A 20,722-nucleotide genomic window follows, 5' to 3' on the forward strand; every position below is an offset into this window, starting at 1 on the left:
TGCTTAGAGATGTTAGGTCTCGCTATAGGAATACAATAATGTCCCAACTGTGTAAACTGCAAAGCTACAGATTTCCCAAAGTCAATTGCCTAATCATGTTCCATATCCAATTTCATCCAAGCCTTTTTCATAGATGGTTTACGTAACAGCAAAGGTATTTCACTGGATACTACATCTGTACTAATAAAATTGTTTCCTCTGCTATTTTACACGGAGTTACCACTCTTTTTCATGATTTCAACGTGCTGTCATCGCCAAACCTGAAACAGGTAGAACTGTCATATTCTTTGACCTTACTTCGGTCTTCCTTACTTAAAGAATCCATGTAACCCCTTAACCAGTCCACTCCACATACTGTGGACGTACACCCATGGTCTAGTACTGCTTAATTGAACAAATCTGTAACTAGGGCTCATTACCGGACTGAAGCTTCTCGTGACCAGTACAATTCCTTCTGATTGATCAGTGGCGTAATCCTGGCCTTCTGAACCTTCCACGTTATGTGTCATCTCAAAAACCGTTATTCCTTTTTGGATAATGCAAGCTTAGTGATACTTTGAGTCACATCAGAAACACTTGTTGACGACCCCTTGGTTATTCCTGAGGTTCATCCATCTGCAATAATTGCCCAATTCCTGCCATCTGTTATAGGTGTTAAAAAGGTCGCTATCCTCATTAGTTTTGTTTGTGATTCTCCTTTTGTACTGATGCTTGGACCCCATATTCGAACGGCCTCGAAATGCTGCTAGCATTGTATCCGCCACCTTCGGTATCACCGCTGAAAAGTCCATTTGTGCCATGAAAGCGGCCGGAAAGGAATGTTCCCCAAAAATCTTTTCAGGGCATCAGACATCTGATCAAAAATCTTTCTTTGAATCTACTCTGGTTAATACCAAGAGCCCAACCATGTTCGATATCCTAGCACAATCCCACAATTTGAAGGCAAGTACTGATTTAGGAATTTCCAGTAGAATCGCTGCAACCTTGCATATAGTCAGTTAACTCCAGAATATATTCTTCTATAGAAGAACCATCCATTTTTCTAAATTCATCAAAACACCTCATAGGCACTCAATAAGTCATCTTTCATACAAGTTTTATCCATAAACCTGAAGAGATTGTCCAAACCTTCCGCATTGTCCAAATGATGAGCCTCTAGCTCCGAGAACACTTTGCCCTGATCTTGCTTCTGGTGGGAAGTGAAAGTGCAAGGGCCATTCCTTGCTTCCTTCTGGGTAAGGCCCTAACCAGTGTCCATAGGTCAACTTCATTCTTCCAGTGATCGTAAGGTTAGGCTTCACAAAACAGTGGTGGAAAATCATATCCCGACACCTTACACCTGGTTTCAGTCATATTTCTTCAAAAAAAATTCCAATTACAGCCTTCTCAAAAAAAAAATCCAATTCTAATCTCCTGTCTGAAAAGAAATCTTAGTCTCCAGTCTTCACTTTCAGACAACCATCCTCTGCTCCCAATGTTAGAGAAACTTCCAAGCCTGTTTGTGAAGAAGGCACTGAGACTAGGATGCTTTGGTGGAGACTGTTTATTGCTTGCCACAGAGCTTACTTCTCCACTTCTAACAACACCCAGCCAGTGCTGGCTGGCACTTCTTTATACATACATTTGAGTACAATTAACTAATCAACACCCAATACCTGTTCACCCTATTACTTTCAACTACAAGGTATTTAACATCCATTAACAGAACTTATTAGACACTAACATACAGTTCCATTAAGTCCTGAGCTTCTGAATTGTTTTACATCATTTGTCAAAATAGGAGGTAGTGTTGATGAGGAAAACTGTCACTGTTTAGACGCAGAGCCAGTGGAAAATGAATGTAATGGTTGATATCCTATAGTAAATGCCTTATGTGTTCATGTTGTATTCTTGAGATTACATAGTCCTTAGAACCGTTAGAATAGAGGCAGTGAGGTACATATTTGATTTTAGTGTAGATCTTTGCACATCAGGCTGCATATTGGAAATTTGATGTGCTGCCTGCAATTTTCCATTTGTTTAAAATTTATGGACAGAGAATTAGGAAGAGCATGTGTGCAATTTCTGATATGTATTTCATATAACCTATGCACAGCATAAAGTTCTGAAGTTAAAGTGCTTACAGGAGAAATTTACTTTGCTCTCTGCATCATATACAAGGCATAGATCCCAAGTCAATCTATAATTCAGAAACAGCTTTGAATACACCACCTCTCATAGCCTTGCTGACAGATGCAGCCTTATTCTGAGCTACTAAAGTGTAAGAACTTCATGCCAACTACATTCTGTGGACGTACACCAGTCTGACTTTGCTGTTTCAAGAACCAATGGTGTTGATATTTGGATTGTAGCACCATTCACAAAGTGACTTGTCTTCGTCCTCCTGTAAGCATATGCCTTGGCAATATTCGAATCAGAAAACATTTCTTTAAATAGATTACGGACATTATTGCATAAAGGCAGATTTTCCCATTGAAAGAACCTGTGGAAAAACAACTTAATCTATTTCACAGCATTCATTCCGAAAGTTTCATTGGTATTTACAGTCACGCTTACATGAAGTTCAGCGATTGAAACTACAAGAACTCACCCGGAAGAGTCATAAAAAAAGGGCCTTTCTTTTAAAAGGCTCCAAAATGGCCACCGAAGGTTAGAAGACATGGCTTTGTATAATCAAACTATCTACTGGCTGGTACGAACAAAAGAATACCTTCAAAGCTAAGAGGTGTCTATTGCATCCGTCCTAAAGCCTTCCTGAATTGAATGGGTTATACTGAAACAAAGAAGGTGTAAAGTGAAAACATTATAACCAGATTATTCTCATCCTGGGCCATTGTGTGATCACCATTGGGGAGAGACCAAAGCTTCTTCTACCAGAAGATGATGTGACAAACTTTTTACCTTTAAAAGGCAGCCCTTAAGGGAGAGAGAGAGAGACAGCCCAAAAGAAGGTTCACCAAACAGCTTGTTCAGCTGAGGGCTGGGAGAAAATCTAGCAAGTGATAAGGGAAGCCCCTGCTGCAGTGAAATTGGAAGTGATCCTCTGTCTTCAAATTGAACTTTCAACCAAGAGAGAAAATTACAAACAACTCATGCCTGCAACCAACGAGAACTTGACATCTGAGAGAATTCAACAGGTTTACCAAGATCCCCAAAACCTTACCTCACCTGAAAACCACTTACCCCTTTTCTTCTCTATCTTTCTCTTGTGTGTTTGTGTGTGAGTGAATGTGTGAGTGGATGCAGTTGTGACAATTTTTGGATGAGGTGTGTTGCGGTCAGGTGAGAGTTGAACCCACATCCCTCACCACGTGGCCGTAACATTACCCAGGTGCTGATTTTGCTGGGCAAAGTCACAACTTGTGTTTTTTATGTGTGTTTCAGATTCTAAATGATGCAACACATCCAAATATCCTTGCTTATTGCATTAAATATCGGCGACCATGCTCTGGAAGTGGTTCAAGAGTTCACCTACCTAGGCTCAACTATCACCAGTAACCTCTCGATGCAGAAATCAACAAGCGTATGAGAAAGGCATCCGCTGCTATGTCCAACCTGGCCAAGAGGGTATGGGAAAATGGCGCACTGACACGGAACACAAAAGTCCAAGTGTTTCAAGCCTGTGTTTCAGTACCTTGCTATACGGCAGCGAGGCCTGGACAACGTACGTCAGCCAAGAGCGACGTCTCAATTCATCCCATCTTCGCTGCCTCCGGAGAATCCTTGGCATCAGGTGGCAGAACCATATCTCCAACGCAGATGTCCTCGAGGCGGCCAACATCCCCAGCATATACACCCTACTGAGTCAGCGGCGCTTGAGATGGCTTGACCATGTGAGCCACATGGAAGATAGCAGGATCCCCAAGGATGCATTGTACAGCGAGCTCGTCACTGGTATCAGACCCACCGGCTGTCCATGTCTCCGCTTTAAAGACGTCTGCAAGCGCGACATGAAGTCCTGTGACACTGACCACAAGTCGTGGGAGTCAGTTGCCAGTGATCGCCAGAGCTGTCGGACAGCCATAAAGGCGGGGCTAAAGAGTGGCAAGTCGAAGAGACTTAGCAGTTGGCAGGAAAAAAGACAGAAGCGCAAGGAGAGAGCCAACTGTATAACAGCCCCGACAGCCAATTTTATTTGCAGCGCCTGTGGAAGAATCTGTCACTCTAGAATTGGCCTTTATAGCCATTCCAGGCGCTGCTCCACAAACCACTGACCACCTCTAGGCGCTTATCCATTGTCTCTCAAGACAAGGAAGCCAAAGAAGAAGAAGAATTGCATTAAAGATCAACATGGTGTATCTGACAAAAGATAGTGACTGTCCTTCTGTATAATTTTATATATGTTGCAACTTAGCTCAAAATAAATGATAACTTTTTTAGGTCTATTGAACATATTAGGACTGTACAATTGGTAAGCTATGCTATTTTCAGGTGTATATCGCAATGATTCTGGACTGCATTCTTAATCCAGAGGTGCTGTCATCTAAGACCTCTGTGATAGATGACAGGAAGGACTGGGAGGCTCTGCTGTCTGTGGGCTTCGCGTCATACAGCCCAGCATAAAAGGATTTGCTGATCCTTAGTATGTCGGACTGCGAAGACGTTACCGAGCCATCTTCTTCCTTCAGGCTGCTGATAACAGAGCTCTCTCTGTGTACCTTTTGGAAGAAGTAACGCGAGCACGTCTCATCCTGCTCGATGGAGCGGACTCTGGACCGTCTACGTGGCGCAGGTCTGGCCCATACCCCACTCCTGCGCCGTGGCAGTCACCCGAGCCATTTTCCGCTTCGTCTGGGGATCTAAAATGGACCGGGTCCGGAGGGGCACGATGTTCAAATCTCTGGACAAGGGCGGGAAAAATGTACCCAACGTGGCCCTCATCCTGATGACCACCTTCGTGTGCGGCTGCATCAAGCTGTGTGTAGATCCCCAGTACGCAAACTCCAAGTGTCACTACATGCTGAGGTTCTATCTGTCCCCGGTGTTGCGAAGGATGGGCCTGGTCACATTGCCGCGGAACGCTCCATGCAGTTGGGCGGTGCCGTACCACCTATCCTTCGTGGAGCAGTTTCTGCGGGAAAACACCTTTGACCACCGGTCCATCAGGCAGTGGCCTGCACGGAATGTCCTCAAGGCCCTACGGGAAAAGGAAACGGTGGATCATGTCGGATGGTTCCCCGAGCAGACCGTCAAAGTCATTTGGCGGAATGCCTCATCACCAGAACTTTCAAACAAGCACCAAGACGTAGCTTGGCTGGTGGTGAGAAGGGCCCTCCCCGTCAGATCCTTCATGCACACCCGAAGTCTCGCCCCCTCCGCACAGTGCCCCCGCGTTGGCTGTGGTGGGGAAGAGACGGTCGCCCACCTCCTCCTGGAATGTGCCTTTGCAAAGCAGGTGTGGAAAGTGGTTTTTGTCAAGGTTCATCCCAAGCAGCTCTGTAACACAGGAGTCTGTGCTCTACGGGCTGTTCCCAGGGACGCACACCGAGACAAACATCAACTGCTGCTGGAGGACTATCAATTCGGTGAAAGACGCCCTTTGGTCTGCCCGAAACTTGCTGGTCTTCCAGCGCAAAGAGTTGTCCACCACCGAATGTTGCAGACTGGCACATTCCAAGGTCCAGGACTATGTGCTGAGGGACGCACTAAAGCTTGGGGCAGCCGCAGCAAAGGCTCAATGGGGAAAGACCACAGTGTAAGGTTCCCCCACCAAGCTGGACTGAGGGGCTGGATCCATGGGAAACCCCTCGAACTGTATCGTTAATATTCTCAATTGCTGTAAATGTAAAACTGTAATTGACATGACAATTGTGAAACGGAAGGGTTGGGAAGAAACTCATGACAGTATTGAAGGAAACTGATCTACCTTGCAATGTTTGTATTTTTTGGTGCTGTTTGGAAACTGTTTGGCAATGTAATTTTTACAGATTTTTATGAATAAAGTATATTTTGGAAATTAAAAAAAAAAAATTTTCAGTTGTTTCACACATAAAGGCATGTCTCACTGCCTTGTCTATGGTAAACAAGTACATAGAAAGACTTGGAAAATTGGGGTTTTATTCATTAGAACAAGATGTATTACAGGGCAATATGATAGAAATTTTAAAAATGGATGGGATAGGGTAGATTAAAGATTGTTTCCTGTAGTTGAGGGCTCTAAAATGAGCAACCAGAGAAACAAGATTAAATGCAGGAGATTTAGAACAGAAAGCATCAGAAACCTCTTTCCATAGAGGGTAGACAGATTGTGGAATTCACTTTCAGGGTTAATAGTTGAGACAGAAACTATGGCAACATTCAAGGTTAGATTGGATATGTGGATAAGGAAAAGAGGATAAAGGGATTGGGACTAGATGGGTAAATGTTTACATGGAGGGTAAATAGCGGCATGGACTGGTTGGGCCATGTAGCCGGTTTCCATGTTGTAGTTTCTATGGGCTTGCATCCAGTGAGTTCTGCTGGTACTATATACCAAATAAGAGCAGCATCAGTTCCGATGAATGATCATCCACCTGAAACATTAACTCTGTTTCTTTCTCCACAGATGCTGCCAGACTGCTGAGTATATCCAAGATTTTTTGTTTTTATTTCCGATTTCCAGCATCTGCAGTATTTTGCTTTTGTGGGAGCAGTTTTGGGCTCAGTTGTGATATCTGGTTAAATAGGCTACCAGCACTTACCACCAACATGTGGTACTGTTGGGACACCCACTGCCTGTTGAAATTCTGGTACTGAATGATGCCAAAAAATCTAGAACTGTGGGGCACTGTTTCAAATTCAGGGGTCTCCCCTTTAAGATAGAGATGAGGAGGAATTTCTTCTCTTAGAGGGTTGTTTGTGTTTGGATTTCTCTTCCCCAGCAAGCAGTGGAGGCTTGAGTCATTGAATATATTCAAGGCTGAGTTCGACTGATTTCTGAATGATAAGGAAGTCAAGGGTTTGGGGAGGGCGGAGTGGCGGCAGGAAAAAGGAGTTAAGGCCACAACCAGATCAAGCATAATCTTACTAGATGGTGGAGCAGGCTCGAGGGGACAAATGGCCTACTCCTGCTCCTATTTCTTGTCCTTAGGTCCTCTGGATTGTGCTGAAGATGGGCTTAACCAAAATTAACGCCAACTGAGGGTGTATAATTTTTTGGAGGGGTGTAGGTGCCTTACCAGCGATGCTCAGAACCCATGAATGAATAAGATAAAATTGTTAAACTGGTGTAGTCTGTATTAAATTCTACCACTTTAGAGAAAGTTTGTTCAGTTGCAGATGCTCTAATCTAGAGAATCCTGTTTGAAATGATCCAAGATCCGCTTGCAAAATATTTCATTAGTTTGACGAAACTAGGCCGGGTCACTCCAGTCACGAGGTTTGCATGAATGGTAACCACGGCAACACAGGTCCTTGAATCCCTCCCCCGCCTGCCTCAGATCGCGTGATGACAAATGCCACATCCGTTCCCCAACCCCCTCCCAGACACGTGATCAGGGAACCCACACGCTCCGGCTTCAGCTGATCATGTGACGGGGGTTGGGGCACCTCCGCCGATTGGGCACCAGACGTTCTGAGGAGGCGGACAACATTTGCCGGTATACAGCCCCAGTATTCGTTACCTCCGTCATGACTAACAACTAATAATAAAAACTGATCATTAAACTGATCAAGAGGAGCCCTACAGCCACAAACCTGAGTTTGTATGTGGAGGTATGAGTGCAACCCGGAAGCTGTTCGGGCGGAAGTGGTATTGTATAATCAGCTGATGGTGATGGAAGAGGTGGCTGTTATTGTTTGGTGTTGAGAACAAGCCAACGGCCCTTAGACTTGGAAAACATCAGCGCTCGCTCCTCTGTCACCGAGATACTTCGACCGTTTATCATTGAGACACGGAGCTATCTTCCCCGCCCCCTTAAACCCGGGACGCAGTGGCACCCGGCTCCTTCTACCCGGGACGGAACGGCACCCGACCATTTATACCCGGGACACAGCAGCTCCCGGGCTCCTGTACCCGGGACACAGCGGCCCCCGGGTCTCTTTACCCGGGGCACAGCGGCAGCCGCTTCCTCCACCAAGACACACGGGCCTGGCGCAGACCCCGAGCCCGGATCCACCCGCCTCCTCGCCTGTAGCCGGGCCAATGCTGGATCTGGAAGTAGTGCCCGAGCGGTCTCTGGGGAACGAACGATGGGAATTCGCTTTAGGTAAATACAACGGAATTTTGTACGTTGAAAGGATGAATGCTTTGTCCCTGTGAGCTGTATCTAACGAGAGGGTGGGTAGAAGACAAGGGGATATCATCCCTTTGAAGCATATGGAGAGAAGGAGTCATATTGTTCCTGTGAGATATATGGAGATAGCGTGGTATTGAGCGATTGTTCCTGTAAAGTATATGGTGAGAGGGAAGGAGTGAGTGATATTGTCTTGGTGGACAAAGGTGGGGGTGAGATATCGTCCCGGGGGAGGCGTCGTGGCGGCTACTAATGTCCCGTTGAGGAATGGGGAGGGGAGTATTGTCCCTGTGTGGTATAAGAAGTAGTTTTTAATTGATCCTCGGTATATGGATGTAAATATTTAAAAAATCTTCACTAGGCTGTTGTAACGCAAGACTTGACTTCTTGCTAGATCTATTCTAAGGAACAAGCCAGCATAAGACTGGCTGCACCTACCTGGGCAGCACTCTTTAGGAGGTTATTCCAGGCAGTTAGCTGGACCTCCCTAAAGAGTGGGCAAGTGTAAGTTTATACAGATTCCTCTTTTAAACAAGCCCTCTTCCCGAGGAGAATAATGCAAGTTCTTGGTGGACTGGATATAAGCCCTGCCGCTTAGAGAGATGCCTGTTTTCCACTAATTTACCAATAATTAATTTCTGTTAAGTACTTAAATTCCTGTAAGTGTGATAGGATAGTCTTAAATTATCCCCGTTGTGCTGAGTTCGCGTAGCATTCCTGATGCTGGTGTTTAGTGTAATTCACTTCTTACGAGGCGTGTGCGTAGCCACGTATTTAAGTGATATCTTCATCTTGGCTTCTGTGCTGTTATCTGACATTCAATCCACATCAGAAATGCATTTATCTTTCGAAAATTAGATGAGGGCGCGTCTCCAGGGAAATTGGAATGCTCATTCAGATGATTATTTGCGCACTTGAATCAGGAAGTGAACAAAATTGTGACCTGTTTGTGAAGTGGGATCTCTTGTTAAGAATTTGTCATACACAGAATTTCAAGTATAAAAATCTGCACATTCATGTGGGTCATAGTGCAACTTGGCACAGTGGTTTCAAGTGCAATCACAGGAGCAGGTATCATCATGTTCTGCCAGTGTCCATTTTAGGCCATCACAGTGCCTGGTTAGCTGAGTATGAGGTGTGTTGGTGTTAAAGCTGAAAATTTCCAAGCTTTTCCTCAATGCAGATCAATGATTTTATGTAGCTTGCTGTCCTTTCAGTTATCTGTGCTGAACTCTTGACTCTCACCAGGTCCCATCTACCTATCATCCCTCTGCTTACCAACCTGCATTGACTTCCAGTCTGGCAATGCCTCAATTTTAAAATTCTCATCCTTGTTTTCAAATCCTTCCATGGTTCTCCGTATTCGTAACCACCTCGAGTACCATAACCTCCTTGAGCTCTGCACTTTCCAATCCTTGCTTCTTGCGCTTCTCTGATTTTCATTGCTTTGCCATTAGCGGTCTTACCTCCAGCTGTCTAGGCCCAAAACCCTGGAAGTCTCTCCCTATACTTCTCCACCTCTCCCACCTCTTAAGATGCTGTTTAAAACCTACCACTGACCAAGTTTTTTTTTCTAACTTGTTCTAATAAGTCTTTGTGTGGTTAGGTGTCAAATTTTGTTAATCCTGCTGCGAAGTGCCTTGGGATGTTTTCTGACCTTAAAAGTGCTCTTTAAATGCAAGTTATTGTTGAAGATATTTGGTTTTTTTCAGTGCTGATCTGTGAACTCTGCTTGGAGCTGGCTGAACGAATGAATATATTTTCCCTGTGTGATGGTGTCCACCCTCTCTAATAATATGTGGTACTAGGAAGGAAATGAAAGTGCCACATACGCACAGTATTTTCAGTGCAGCTGTTAAATTAGCTGGTTGGGATTGTGCAATAGTGGCTTGAATTGATAAACATGTATTCACCTCATTTTAGTAAACAATTTGTTTGCGGAGTTAAGAAAACTTGTTTTAAAATAATTTCTCACTGGGGATGTGTGACCGTTTATAGCAAACAGTGTGTGCTCCAATCTAGTTTCTTGTTCAAAAATGTTGTTGTATCTGGCAAACCCATCTACAAAAACATGGGATCTGGACTCTTACCTTTAGTACCACCCTTTGTTTTAACAATCCCTTGCGGCATTGTACTCCTGTTTGCTCAAAACGCTTAAATGTTCTGCTGTACATTGAGCATGGAACAAAGTATTGTTTCCCTATTTATAAACATCTGGCTTTGAGGTACTTTTAGGATGGATGGAGGGGTTGCGATTAAACCATTAGTTAGCTGAAATGTGCAGCCCTAGGATCCACTGTTTAGAAACAAAGCAACATTTGTAAGTAAAATAGAACCTTTGTAGATACTGTGATTTGTGAAATGCTACGTATTGCCAGATTTTTCAGGCACTGGTCTCATAGTGTTGCACGTGGTGCTCCTGCTTTATGCTGTTACCCTTTTGTAAAGTTTGGAAGGGAAATCATTGCAATCCATAAAATTATCAGCAGTTCTTCTGATAGGCTTATAGAATTATATAGCTCTGACACCCATTAAATGTTATTCTAGTGCAGTAAGCCAACTGGATTTTTTATCTTTTTATTATTGATTTTTTTTTTCTCTCAAATTCTGCCTGGCATAGTGCCTTTGCTGTTAAGATTGACAGGCTGCATGCTCCATCTCCTAATACGTTTCCCACTGCTTATATCAGGCAGGTTCGTGTGAACATGATTTGCCTGTTAAGAACGATGGCCTGCATAAAACATACACAATTTATGGATCTGTTGGTGATGCTGTCCTGCATCCTCACAGCCTGCTGCTGATATCTGACTTCAGGTAACTGGTCAGCACAACCCTGCTTCTCTCCACTCACCTGCAGCGTACCCACTGCTCCATCTGCACCATTCCAAAATAGTCAGCGCCTTGGTTATTTCCGGGCATGATTGGGTGCTGCTGCCAATAGAGAATATGGTCCACTAACCATAGCAAAGAGGCAGAATAATAATGTTCTCATCACCCATCAGCACCAGAAATTCCTTACTGCTGCACTCTAGACCTGACCAAGGATCCCAAGCTCCACAGTGGCAACCTCACCCTGGCCACAAGTATCATTAAACTGAAGGACCAGCGAAGGACAACCATTTAAAAGGCCAAACACATGGAATAATTGTACATGAAGTGTTTTTGTTAAATATAAATGTACACTGAGACCTCACGATAACAGTCTACTATAGTGTGGAATGCTGTATAATGCAGGTCCAGCATGCATCCCAAAAATTGTGTAAATTTATCATTTCATAGCACATTTCACAACATTGAAGTATAAATGCCACAAATGATTGCCGAGAAGCAGAAAATCATCACCCAGATCAGGGAAGGTGCTATGCAAGCATCTGTTTTCCAGAGAATGGGGTTCGCTGAATAAATGCTTTGTGGGTGACTTAGAGATGAAGGGAAGTTGAGAAGGGCGTCAGCGGATGAAAGTGGTCAAGCAAGAAGGAAAGTCCGAAATGGTGACAACATACCTCTCGACAAGGGCGTGTACGTGTGGTTCATCCAGCAGAGAGCTGAGGGCATACCCATTTCTGGTCCTATTGTTCAAACTCAGGCTAAGAAATGTTGCCACCAAATGAATGAAATACCAATCCTTTGTTAGCAAAGGATGGTTAGCAAGATTCAAGACCCAACCATGGCATTTCACAAGGTACCGTAAGTGGAGAACAACAGTCCACAGATAAGCCAGATGCAACATCATTTCCTGCTGAATTAAAGATGATTTTTACATGAAGGAGGATACATCGAAGAACAAATCTACAGTTGTGATGAGATGGCCCTGTACTATAAATGTTACCAGAGAAGACACTAGCAACAAGAAATGACACCAACATAACATCCGAATTTAAACAGGTAAAAACAAGTTGGCGGTCCTCCTTTGCTACAACAAAATAAACTGACTCTGCTCGTCATCGGAAAATTTGCCAAACCAAGCTGCTTCCATCATCTAAATCTAAAATTACTACCACGTCAATACTCAAGTAGCCTGGATGACTTCATCAATTTTCAAAGACTGACTCAAATTCATGGTGGAGCTAAATGTCTCCAACAGAACAAACTGTTGAAGAAGGCCATCTTGCTGCTTGATAACTGCCCTGCACACCACCCCTAGAGAACCTGGTAACATGAGATGGGAACATCAAATGAGTGTATCTACCGAACAACACGATGCCAAAGATTCAACTCCTTGACTAAGGCATCTTGTCGACCTTCAAATATAACTACAGAAGAGAACTGATTGAGAATGATGGACGGTAAGGAAGATGTGATAACGTGGCTGAAGAAACTCAACATAAAAGAGGGAATCTACATATGCAGCTGTGACTATCAAGAAGTGGTCAACTGTATCGAAACCCTTGGAGATGTGCCCTCGACGCTGCATTCTAAACAGTGACAACATGGAGGATTTCAAAGGCTTCACTGAAGAAATACCTCAAGAAGAGAATTATGGATTATGAAGGATTCAGTACCCATGATCTAAACAACGCCAGGTCAATACTTGGAGCTGAATTAGATGCTTATGACATCAATGCATGGCGGAATGTTGATGCCCAAGAAATTGCCAACAAGTTGATGGCATATAATCAAATATTGGCCAGTGTAACAGATCCAAACCATCAAGATATCCAGCAAACTGAAGATAATGGTGCTGCTACCGCTGAGACCGAGCCACTGCCATTCATCCCATACAGTCATCCACTACCAAGAATTGCTGAGATGGTTGGAAGCCAACAAAAAATCAACTAAGTGTGACACAACTTCAGAACCTCCTACGTCTAGCAGAGGTGAGGAATAAATGTGAACAGGTAAAAATAACTGATTCAACAGGTGTCCATCCATTCAATAATGACCAATAACAAATGTGTATATTCAAATTTGTTATCAGAAGAAATAAAATTTAATTTATTTGAATGTCTTCATTTTGTTTTTTATTCTGGCTACTGGCTTGGTGCTTTTGAAAGGACCTTTTCATTTTAACGGTCTCGTCTATGATGCGGTTTTGTGACGTGGACCCCGTAAACGCGTTCTATTGCAGGATCCCAGTGTATTTTTAAAACGCACACATGTGTTTCTCGTACTTCACGCATATGATATCGCAGATGAGTGAATGCAGCTGATTCTGCCCATAATAAATGGAGTATTTAGATGCTATAATCGCCAATTTTCGGATTGCAATTAATGCGAACCTACAATTGATATGTCTTTTGTCTGATACAAATGAGTGGACTTTTTAAGTGTTGGAAATGCACAGCTTTGGCCAGCTGCCACAATGAAGTTACCACCCTGGCTACACTCCTCCTGTATTTCCCCCCCCCCCCCGACCCCCAGCCCCCACCTGGGAGGAACCTTTACTCAGCTCTCTCCTTTGTCCTTTGAACAGGGTTTTGTAGAACTTTGAAGTCTGAACGGAGCGGGAATGAAAGCTGCATCCTTACATGCTATTGCCCTGAGCAACAATGCTTTAGTTCTTACTCCTGCTATGGAGCTGTTTTTTTTTTTATAGTTACAATTCCATTCACGTCAGTTGTGAGTCTCAGGGAAATGTCTCTAATCATATCCTATTAGAGGTAAATGAAGTTCTGTTTTCAATTATATTTGCTTTTTATTGATTAATGGCAAATGGAGCCCTGAATTATAACCCAAAATGTAATGATGTACGTATGATTGTGCACTTGCTATGTTAAACATTGTGAGCAGTAATTCGCAGTGTGTCGTAGCCCATGTGCGATGACTTGTGTGTTTGTTGGGTTTAAATTTCAAGAGAAGCTCTCATCTGTAGCAGTATTGTTTCTCTTTTTAAATTCTCAGATGGCTGTCACCAAGATTAATCCCTAAACCATGCTAAGTTAGCTGATCTCAGATGGGACAGCAGTGGGGATGCTACATTTGGCCTAATACCCTGTGCTAGGAAGGAGGAAAAGAATCAGCTGCAATTACAGCTCCTGGTTGTAATGCAGCAAAACCCCATTGAGAATGCATGTGTGGATGATGAGTCACAGTAGGGTGAGGCCTGACTGAAAGGACGTGATCAGCTCATAGGTGTATAATGAGTACATGTGAGAGATGCTGGAAGGTGACCATTGTCTGTGGAGCTGTACCATAGAAATGAGGAGTGGATGGAAAAGGGAGGAAGGTAATGGAGGGACAAAAGGTTAAAAACTCAGTTGGGGGGCTGGGGGATATAGTTTGCACACTGTCCTTTCATGAACTCATGAAATAGGAGCAGAAGCAGACTATATGGCCCATCGTGCCTACTCTGCCATTCAATATGATCATGGCTGATCTTGGGCTTCAGTTCCACTTTCCTGCCCACTCGCCATATCCTTTGATTCCCTGCAACATCAAACATCTACCTATCCCAGCCTTAAATATATTCAATGATGGAGCATCCACAACCCTCTGGGCCAGAGAATTCCAAAGATTCACAACCCTTTCAGTGTAGTAATTTCTCCTCATCTCAATCCTGAATGATTGGCCTCTTATCCTGAGACACTGTCCCTGTGTTCTACATTCCCAAACCAGCGGGAACCATCTCTCCGCTTCTACCTATCAAACCCTTTCAGAATGTTGTATGTCTCAATTAGATCGTCCCTCATTCTTCTAAACTCCAGAGAATATAGACCCAATTTACTCAGCGCCTCATCATAGGACAATCCCCTCATCTCGGGCCAATCTAGTAAATCTTCGCTGCACTGCCTCCAGTGCAAGTATATCCTTTCTTAAATGTGGAGACCAAAACTGCACACAGTATTCCAGGTGTGGTCTCAACAAAGCCCTGTACAATTTTAGTAAGACTTCTTTATTCCTGTACTCCAATCCCCTTGCAATAAAGGCCAACATGCCATTTGTCTTCCTAATAGCCTGCTGCACCTGCATGTTAACTTTGTGTGTTCCTTGTACGAGTACTCAAGTCTTTCTGATCATCACTTACCAGTTTCACACCTTTTTAAAAAAAAATATTCTGCTTTTCTATTTTTACGACCAAAATGAACAATTTTACACTTCCCTACGTTATACTCCGTTTGCCATCTTGTTGCCCACTCACTTAACCTGTCTATATCTCTTTGCAGCCTCTCTACGTCCTCCCCAGAGCTTACCTTTCCACTGAACTTTGTACTGTCAGCAAACCTAGATACATTACTCTGTCTCTTCATCCAAGTCATGAACATAGATTGTAAATAGCTGCGGCCCCAGCACTGATCCTTGCGGCACCCCACTATTCACTGCCTGCCAACTAAAAAAATGCCCCATTTATGCCCACTCTGCTTCCTGTCTGTTAACCAATCCTCTATCCACGCTAATATATTACCCCCACACCATGAACCCTTATCCTGTCTATTATTTTATTTGGCACCTTATCGAATGTCTTTTGAAAATCCAGGCATACAACATCTACTGGTTTCCTTTTATCTATCCTACTAGTTACATCCTCAAAAAACTAATAAATTTGTCGAACAGCATCTCCCTTTAGTATAACCAGGCTGACTTGTTTTAATCATACTCTGCTTTTCCAAGTGCAATGTTAAGACTACTTTAATCATAGTTTCCAGCTTCTTCCCAGTGACTGATCGGCCTGTAGTTCCCTGTTTTCTCTCTCCCTCCTTTCTTGAAAAGCGGTGTAACATTTGCCATCTTCCAATCTGACAGGACCATTCCTGAATCCAAGGAATTCTGGAAAATCATAGCCAGTGCATCCACTATCTCTGCAGCTGTCTCTTTTAAAACCCTAGGATGTAGGTCATCTGGTCCCGGGGACTTGTCAGATTTTAGTCCCTCAAGTTTCTCCAATACCTTTTTTTTTGGCTGATATCAATTTCCTGAATTTCCTCACTCTTTTTAGCCCCTAGGTTACTACCTATTTCTGGTATGGAACTTGTGTCTTTTACTGTGAAGACAGGCACAAAATATTTGTTAATGCATCTGCCATTTCCTCATTCCCCATGATTATTTTATCCTGCCTCTGGAAAAGGGACCAACGTCTGCTTTAACTACTCTCTTCCGTTTTATGTACTTATAAAAACTCTTACAATCTGTTTTTATATTGCTGGCTAGTTTACTCTCATCTGAGACATGTGGATTAGTATTCAGACTCATGGAATGAAAGTTATCCCTCTTCCAGAGGTGAGTTGTTGCATGCTGTCTTGCTCCTTTATAGGTGAGTCCACAATACGGAGCATTAGACATTTAGACATTGGCATTAAATTGAGTCCTGCTGACTAAGCTGAGCTGGTGTGGAAAATGAAAATGTTTGCAGCAGTGGATGCCATTCTGAACTTGGGGGTTAAGGAACATTGTTGGGCAGAATGCAGAGAGCTTCAGTCTGCATCTAACTGCTCTGTATGCAACCTGAATGTTCAACATTCCTCAACAGCCATTGTTCACTGATAACCCTCAAAAGTTAAAATAATGACATCTGATTGCCCTTATCCAGTATCAGGTGAATATTCTATTTGTATTGTTAAATCTGTTAACAGTGCTTTTAATTTGATTACGCCATTTGTTAGGTATTTCAAAAATGAGTGAATAAGCTGATTTCAGAAATGGTGTGATTATGGTAATTTACCCAACATTTGAGTGTTGTAACCTTTGCTTATGTAATCAACACTGTCCATGGGCCATTTTGTTTTTACCTAATTCTCCCCTCTTTCCTGTTCGGCCTCTTCATGAATTTATTTTAGTCCTCCTTTTGTGTGTGTGTCTTAAATTTCACCCTGAGTAGCTCCTTGATCTCAGCCAGTGCTGATGTTCAAACTGTTTACTGGGATTGTGTGAGTAGTTTGCAATGATTTGCCAGATATTGTTGATTTCATATGAACATAGGAGCAACAGTAGGCCATTCAGCCCATTGAACCTGCTCTGCCATTCAATACGATCACGGCTGATCTTCCACTTCAATGCCTTTTTCCCACACTATCCCCATATCCCTTAATATCATTGGTATTTAGAAATCTGTCAGTCTTTACTTTAAACATACTTGATGACTGAGCGAGCTTCCACAGCCCTCTGGGGTAGAAAATTCCAAAGATTCACAACCCTCTGTATAAAGAAATTTCTCCTCATCTCGTTCCTAAGTGGCTTTCTCCCTTATTTTGAAATTGTCTCCTGGTTCTAGAGTCCCCAACCAAGGGAAACATCTTACCTGCATGTACCCTGTCTATCCCTTTTAAGTATTTTGTAGGTTTGAATGAGATCATCTCTATGACACTAATACAGGCCCAGTTTCCCCAATCTCTGTCCCCAGGACAGTCCCGCCATCCTGGGAACAAGACTGGTGAACCTTCCTTGCATTCCCTCTGTGGCAATAATATCTTTCCTAAGGTAAGGGGACCAAAACTGCACACACTGCTCCAGGTGCAGTCTAACCAAGGCTCTATACCATTGAAGCAAGACTTCACTACTCCTGTACTCAAATCCTGTTGTGATAAAGGCTAACATACCGTTCGCCTTCTTAATTGCTTGCTGCACCTGCATGCTAGCTTTCAGTGACTTATTGACAAGGAAACCCAGGTCCCTTTTGTATATCTACACTTTCTAATCTGTTAGCATTTAAGAAATACCCCGCACATCTGTTCCTCCTACCAAAGTGGGTAATCTCTCATTTTTCCACATTATATTCCATCTGCCATGTTCTTGCCCACTCACTGTCCAAATCCCCTTGAAGCCACTTTGCATCTTCCTCACAACACACATTCCCACCTAGTTTATGTCATCTATGAACTTGGAAATATTACATTTGGTCCCCACATCCAAATCATATATATTTTATTTCTCCCCGCCCCCCTGATCTATCTATCTTCTGGTTAAACATTATTTTAACATGCCCTTGTACTTGATTTTTTTAAGCATCTTTCTAGTAGTTAAAAATGTATCCTGATGGAAAGACCTGATTACAAACTGATTGTTTTGCACATTGTTTGTCTTTTTCAGGAATGCCATTGGCTCAGGGTGTTGCTATTCTCCAGAAGCACTGTCGCATCATCAAAAACGTGCAGGTTCTCTACAGCGAGCAGGTGAGTGAGACCAGTTCTCTACATGTGCTTCTTTCTTTCTTTCTTTTGGGCCTCCTTATCTCGAGAGACAATGGATACGCGCCTGGAGGTGGTCAGTGGTTTGTGAAGCAGCGCCTGGAGTGGCTATACATGTGCTGTAGGAGCAACATTTGCTTCGTGTTAGTTTAACTCTCAGTAAAGGGTATGTTGCAGTTAAAAGGGGAAAAAAGGTAATGTTATCACGACGGTTGTTCTAGTTATTGATTATTAGCCCATGTTCACCAGCCTGGGTCTCTGCTTGTATGTGTCTGGATGAACCTAGAGTATTGGTATGCCTGCCAGCCTTATGTGACCGATGGGCACCACATGGTAATTTATGCTTTATTGCACTTGATTATAGTTTGTTACCTCGCCTTTTTCGATTTAGCTGTAGTGTCCTAGGTCGATGTACGTGCTGATTGTTTCAGTTGGAGTGGGTCCTGCCATTATAGTGGGATTGTCCTGAGTCTTCTGCTAAGGCCCTGTTAAGTTATTAAGCGAACGATGAATGCTATTAGGCCACAGTCATCTAGCATGGTAAGAAGTGCAGTTCTGAATTAAATGAGAAGCAAAAGAAAACCTTTGAGACTAGCAGAGCTAGTGGCGAAGGCATTCTTCATTGACCTGTCCCCATGATATCTCCTTACTAATGGAATTGTTTTCCTGAATAGGAGAAAAAGCTGCTTTTTTTGTGTTTAAAAGGTTGATATTTTCAATTACATTTAGGATGTCCGAGTTCAGCAGCTAAGCATAAGGAAGCTACTTTATAGGTTGTTTTCCTGGCATGTCTCCATAAGGATTAGGCTGGAAAGTGGTTAATTTGCTGGCTGACTGCCCAGTAGGTTTTCAGTTGAACTTGTCTAAACTTTTCGCTCATTTGAAGAGCCGTTTGTGTTAAGATTTTTGCCTTATTAAAAAAAAAAACGCAAAAGTTGAAATGAAACCAGAAAATGTTGAAGATACACGTGAGTTCCATCAGCGCCTGAGAAGATATTTTGTGGCTACTGAAGCGCTAACTTTTCTCTCTTCAGTTGTGGCTCATTGTGCTATATATTTCTAGCAATTTTTTGATTTGAGCTTTTGACATTCTTTAATAATGAGAATCAATCAAGCTGCCCTTCAAAACCTCGTCTAAATGGCCAATCTTCCTAAGAAAGGTGGTTTTGACTGTGCTGGGGTTAGGTGGGGTGGGGGGATATGGGGGGAGTGTAACAGCTGAGTCCAATCCTCCCCTTGCCTGATTTGCCTTGTGTCCAGACACGTGCTGAGATGAGAACAACCCTTTTGATATTGAATTCGGAAAAACAAATCTGTATTTTATAATTTTGACATAACTTGGCTTAAAATGGTAACTGATGCCCCTTGCCCAACTTCGAACTGATGAATTGTTTATGGGACTGATCTAGATTTGATCTGCAATTAAGCCAATTCGTGGAAGCTTTGTTCCATGCACTAATCAATCAATGGCCAAGGCATTAATAGATGTAGATATGCTCATATATGCACAAAATGTTATTGCCACTTTATTGATGACTCTTCATTCCAAGAGGTGTTTGTAACCAACACCAAGCATGAGTGTGCACCATCCAGGACTGTGATCCTAAGGCTGTTGAGGCACAATGATGTAATACATGAACTTATTGCAAAAAAGCCTATTGCTATTTCGAAAGCAAAATAGAGTGCCAAGGTGTATGAAGAGACAAATATTTTCCAGTCCTGGTATAAGACTTTATATTACACCTTCTTTAGAATACTGTCTAGTTGTAGTCCTCTTGCATGGTGGGTGATTATAGAGACCCTGGCAAAGGTTTATAGGAGCTCCAGTAGACTGATACAACAAATAATTGCAGTTATAGCACAATTAACATAGAAAAAAAATCCAAGGCACTTAAGTGATGCATAATCATACAAAAATCAACACCAAACTAAAGATGATTGGACAGGTGATGAGAGAGCTTGGTGAAAGAGGTGCATTTTAAGGAGGGCTTTTAATGTAATAAGTGTATTCTGTTACCAAAACTGTTTACGTCCACCTCCATAACATTGCCAGTCACCAACCCTGTCTGAGCTCATCTCTTTATCCATGCCTTTTTACCTCTTGACCTAACTATTCCAATGTTTTCCTGGCCAGCCTCCCATTTTTCCACCCTCCATAATCTTAAGCTGTTCCAAAATTCTGTCCATGACCTAACGCGCGCCTTGTCCCTTTCACCCTGCGCTCATTGACCTACACTGGTTCTCCATCCAGCAATGCCTTGAATTTAAAATTCTCATCCTTGTTTTAAAATCCCTCCATGGCCTCACCACTCCAGTCTCTAGCTTACAATTGTCCTACAGCCCTCAGATATCTGGGCTCCTCTAATCCTGGACTTTTGCGCGTCCCCGATTTTAATCGCTTCACCATTGATGGTTGTGCCTTCAGCTGCCTAGGCCCTAAGCTTTGGCATT

The 20,722-nt window shown here is 43.0% G+C and overlaps 1 protein-coding gene across 2 annotated transcripts in view; it reads left to right on the forward strand.

Annotated features, from left to right (window-relative positions):
- Positions 1-7,485: 7,485 nt before the first annotated feature.
- Positions 7,486-20,722, forward strand: part of phaf1 (phagosome assembly factor 1) — a 115,316-nt gene continuing 102,079 nt past the window's right edge. The window contains exons 1-2 of one of the 2 annotated variants that reach the window (XR_010976729.1): positions 7,486-8,186; positions 18,174-18,256. Coding sequence is in view for 1 of the 2 variants with exons in the window: in XM_068049657.1 (XP_067905758.1) it covers positions 8,123-8,186; positions 18,174-18,256 (147 nt within the window). In the remaining variant the exon portion in view is untranslated. The remainder of the gene's footprint in view (positions 8,187-18,173; positions 18,257-20,722) is intronic. The other variant, XM_068049657.1, reaches the window with a different exon arrangement.

The sequence above is a fragment of the Heterodontus francisci genome, chromosome 17, assembly GCF_036365525.1.
Source record: "Heterodontus francisci isolate sHetFra1 chromosome 17, sHetFra1.hap1, whole genome shotgun sequence".
NCBI classification, from domain to species: Eukaryota; Metazoa; Chordata; class Chondrichthyes; order Heterodontiformes; family Heterodontidae; genus Heterodontus; species Heterodontus francisci.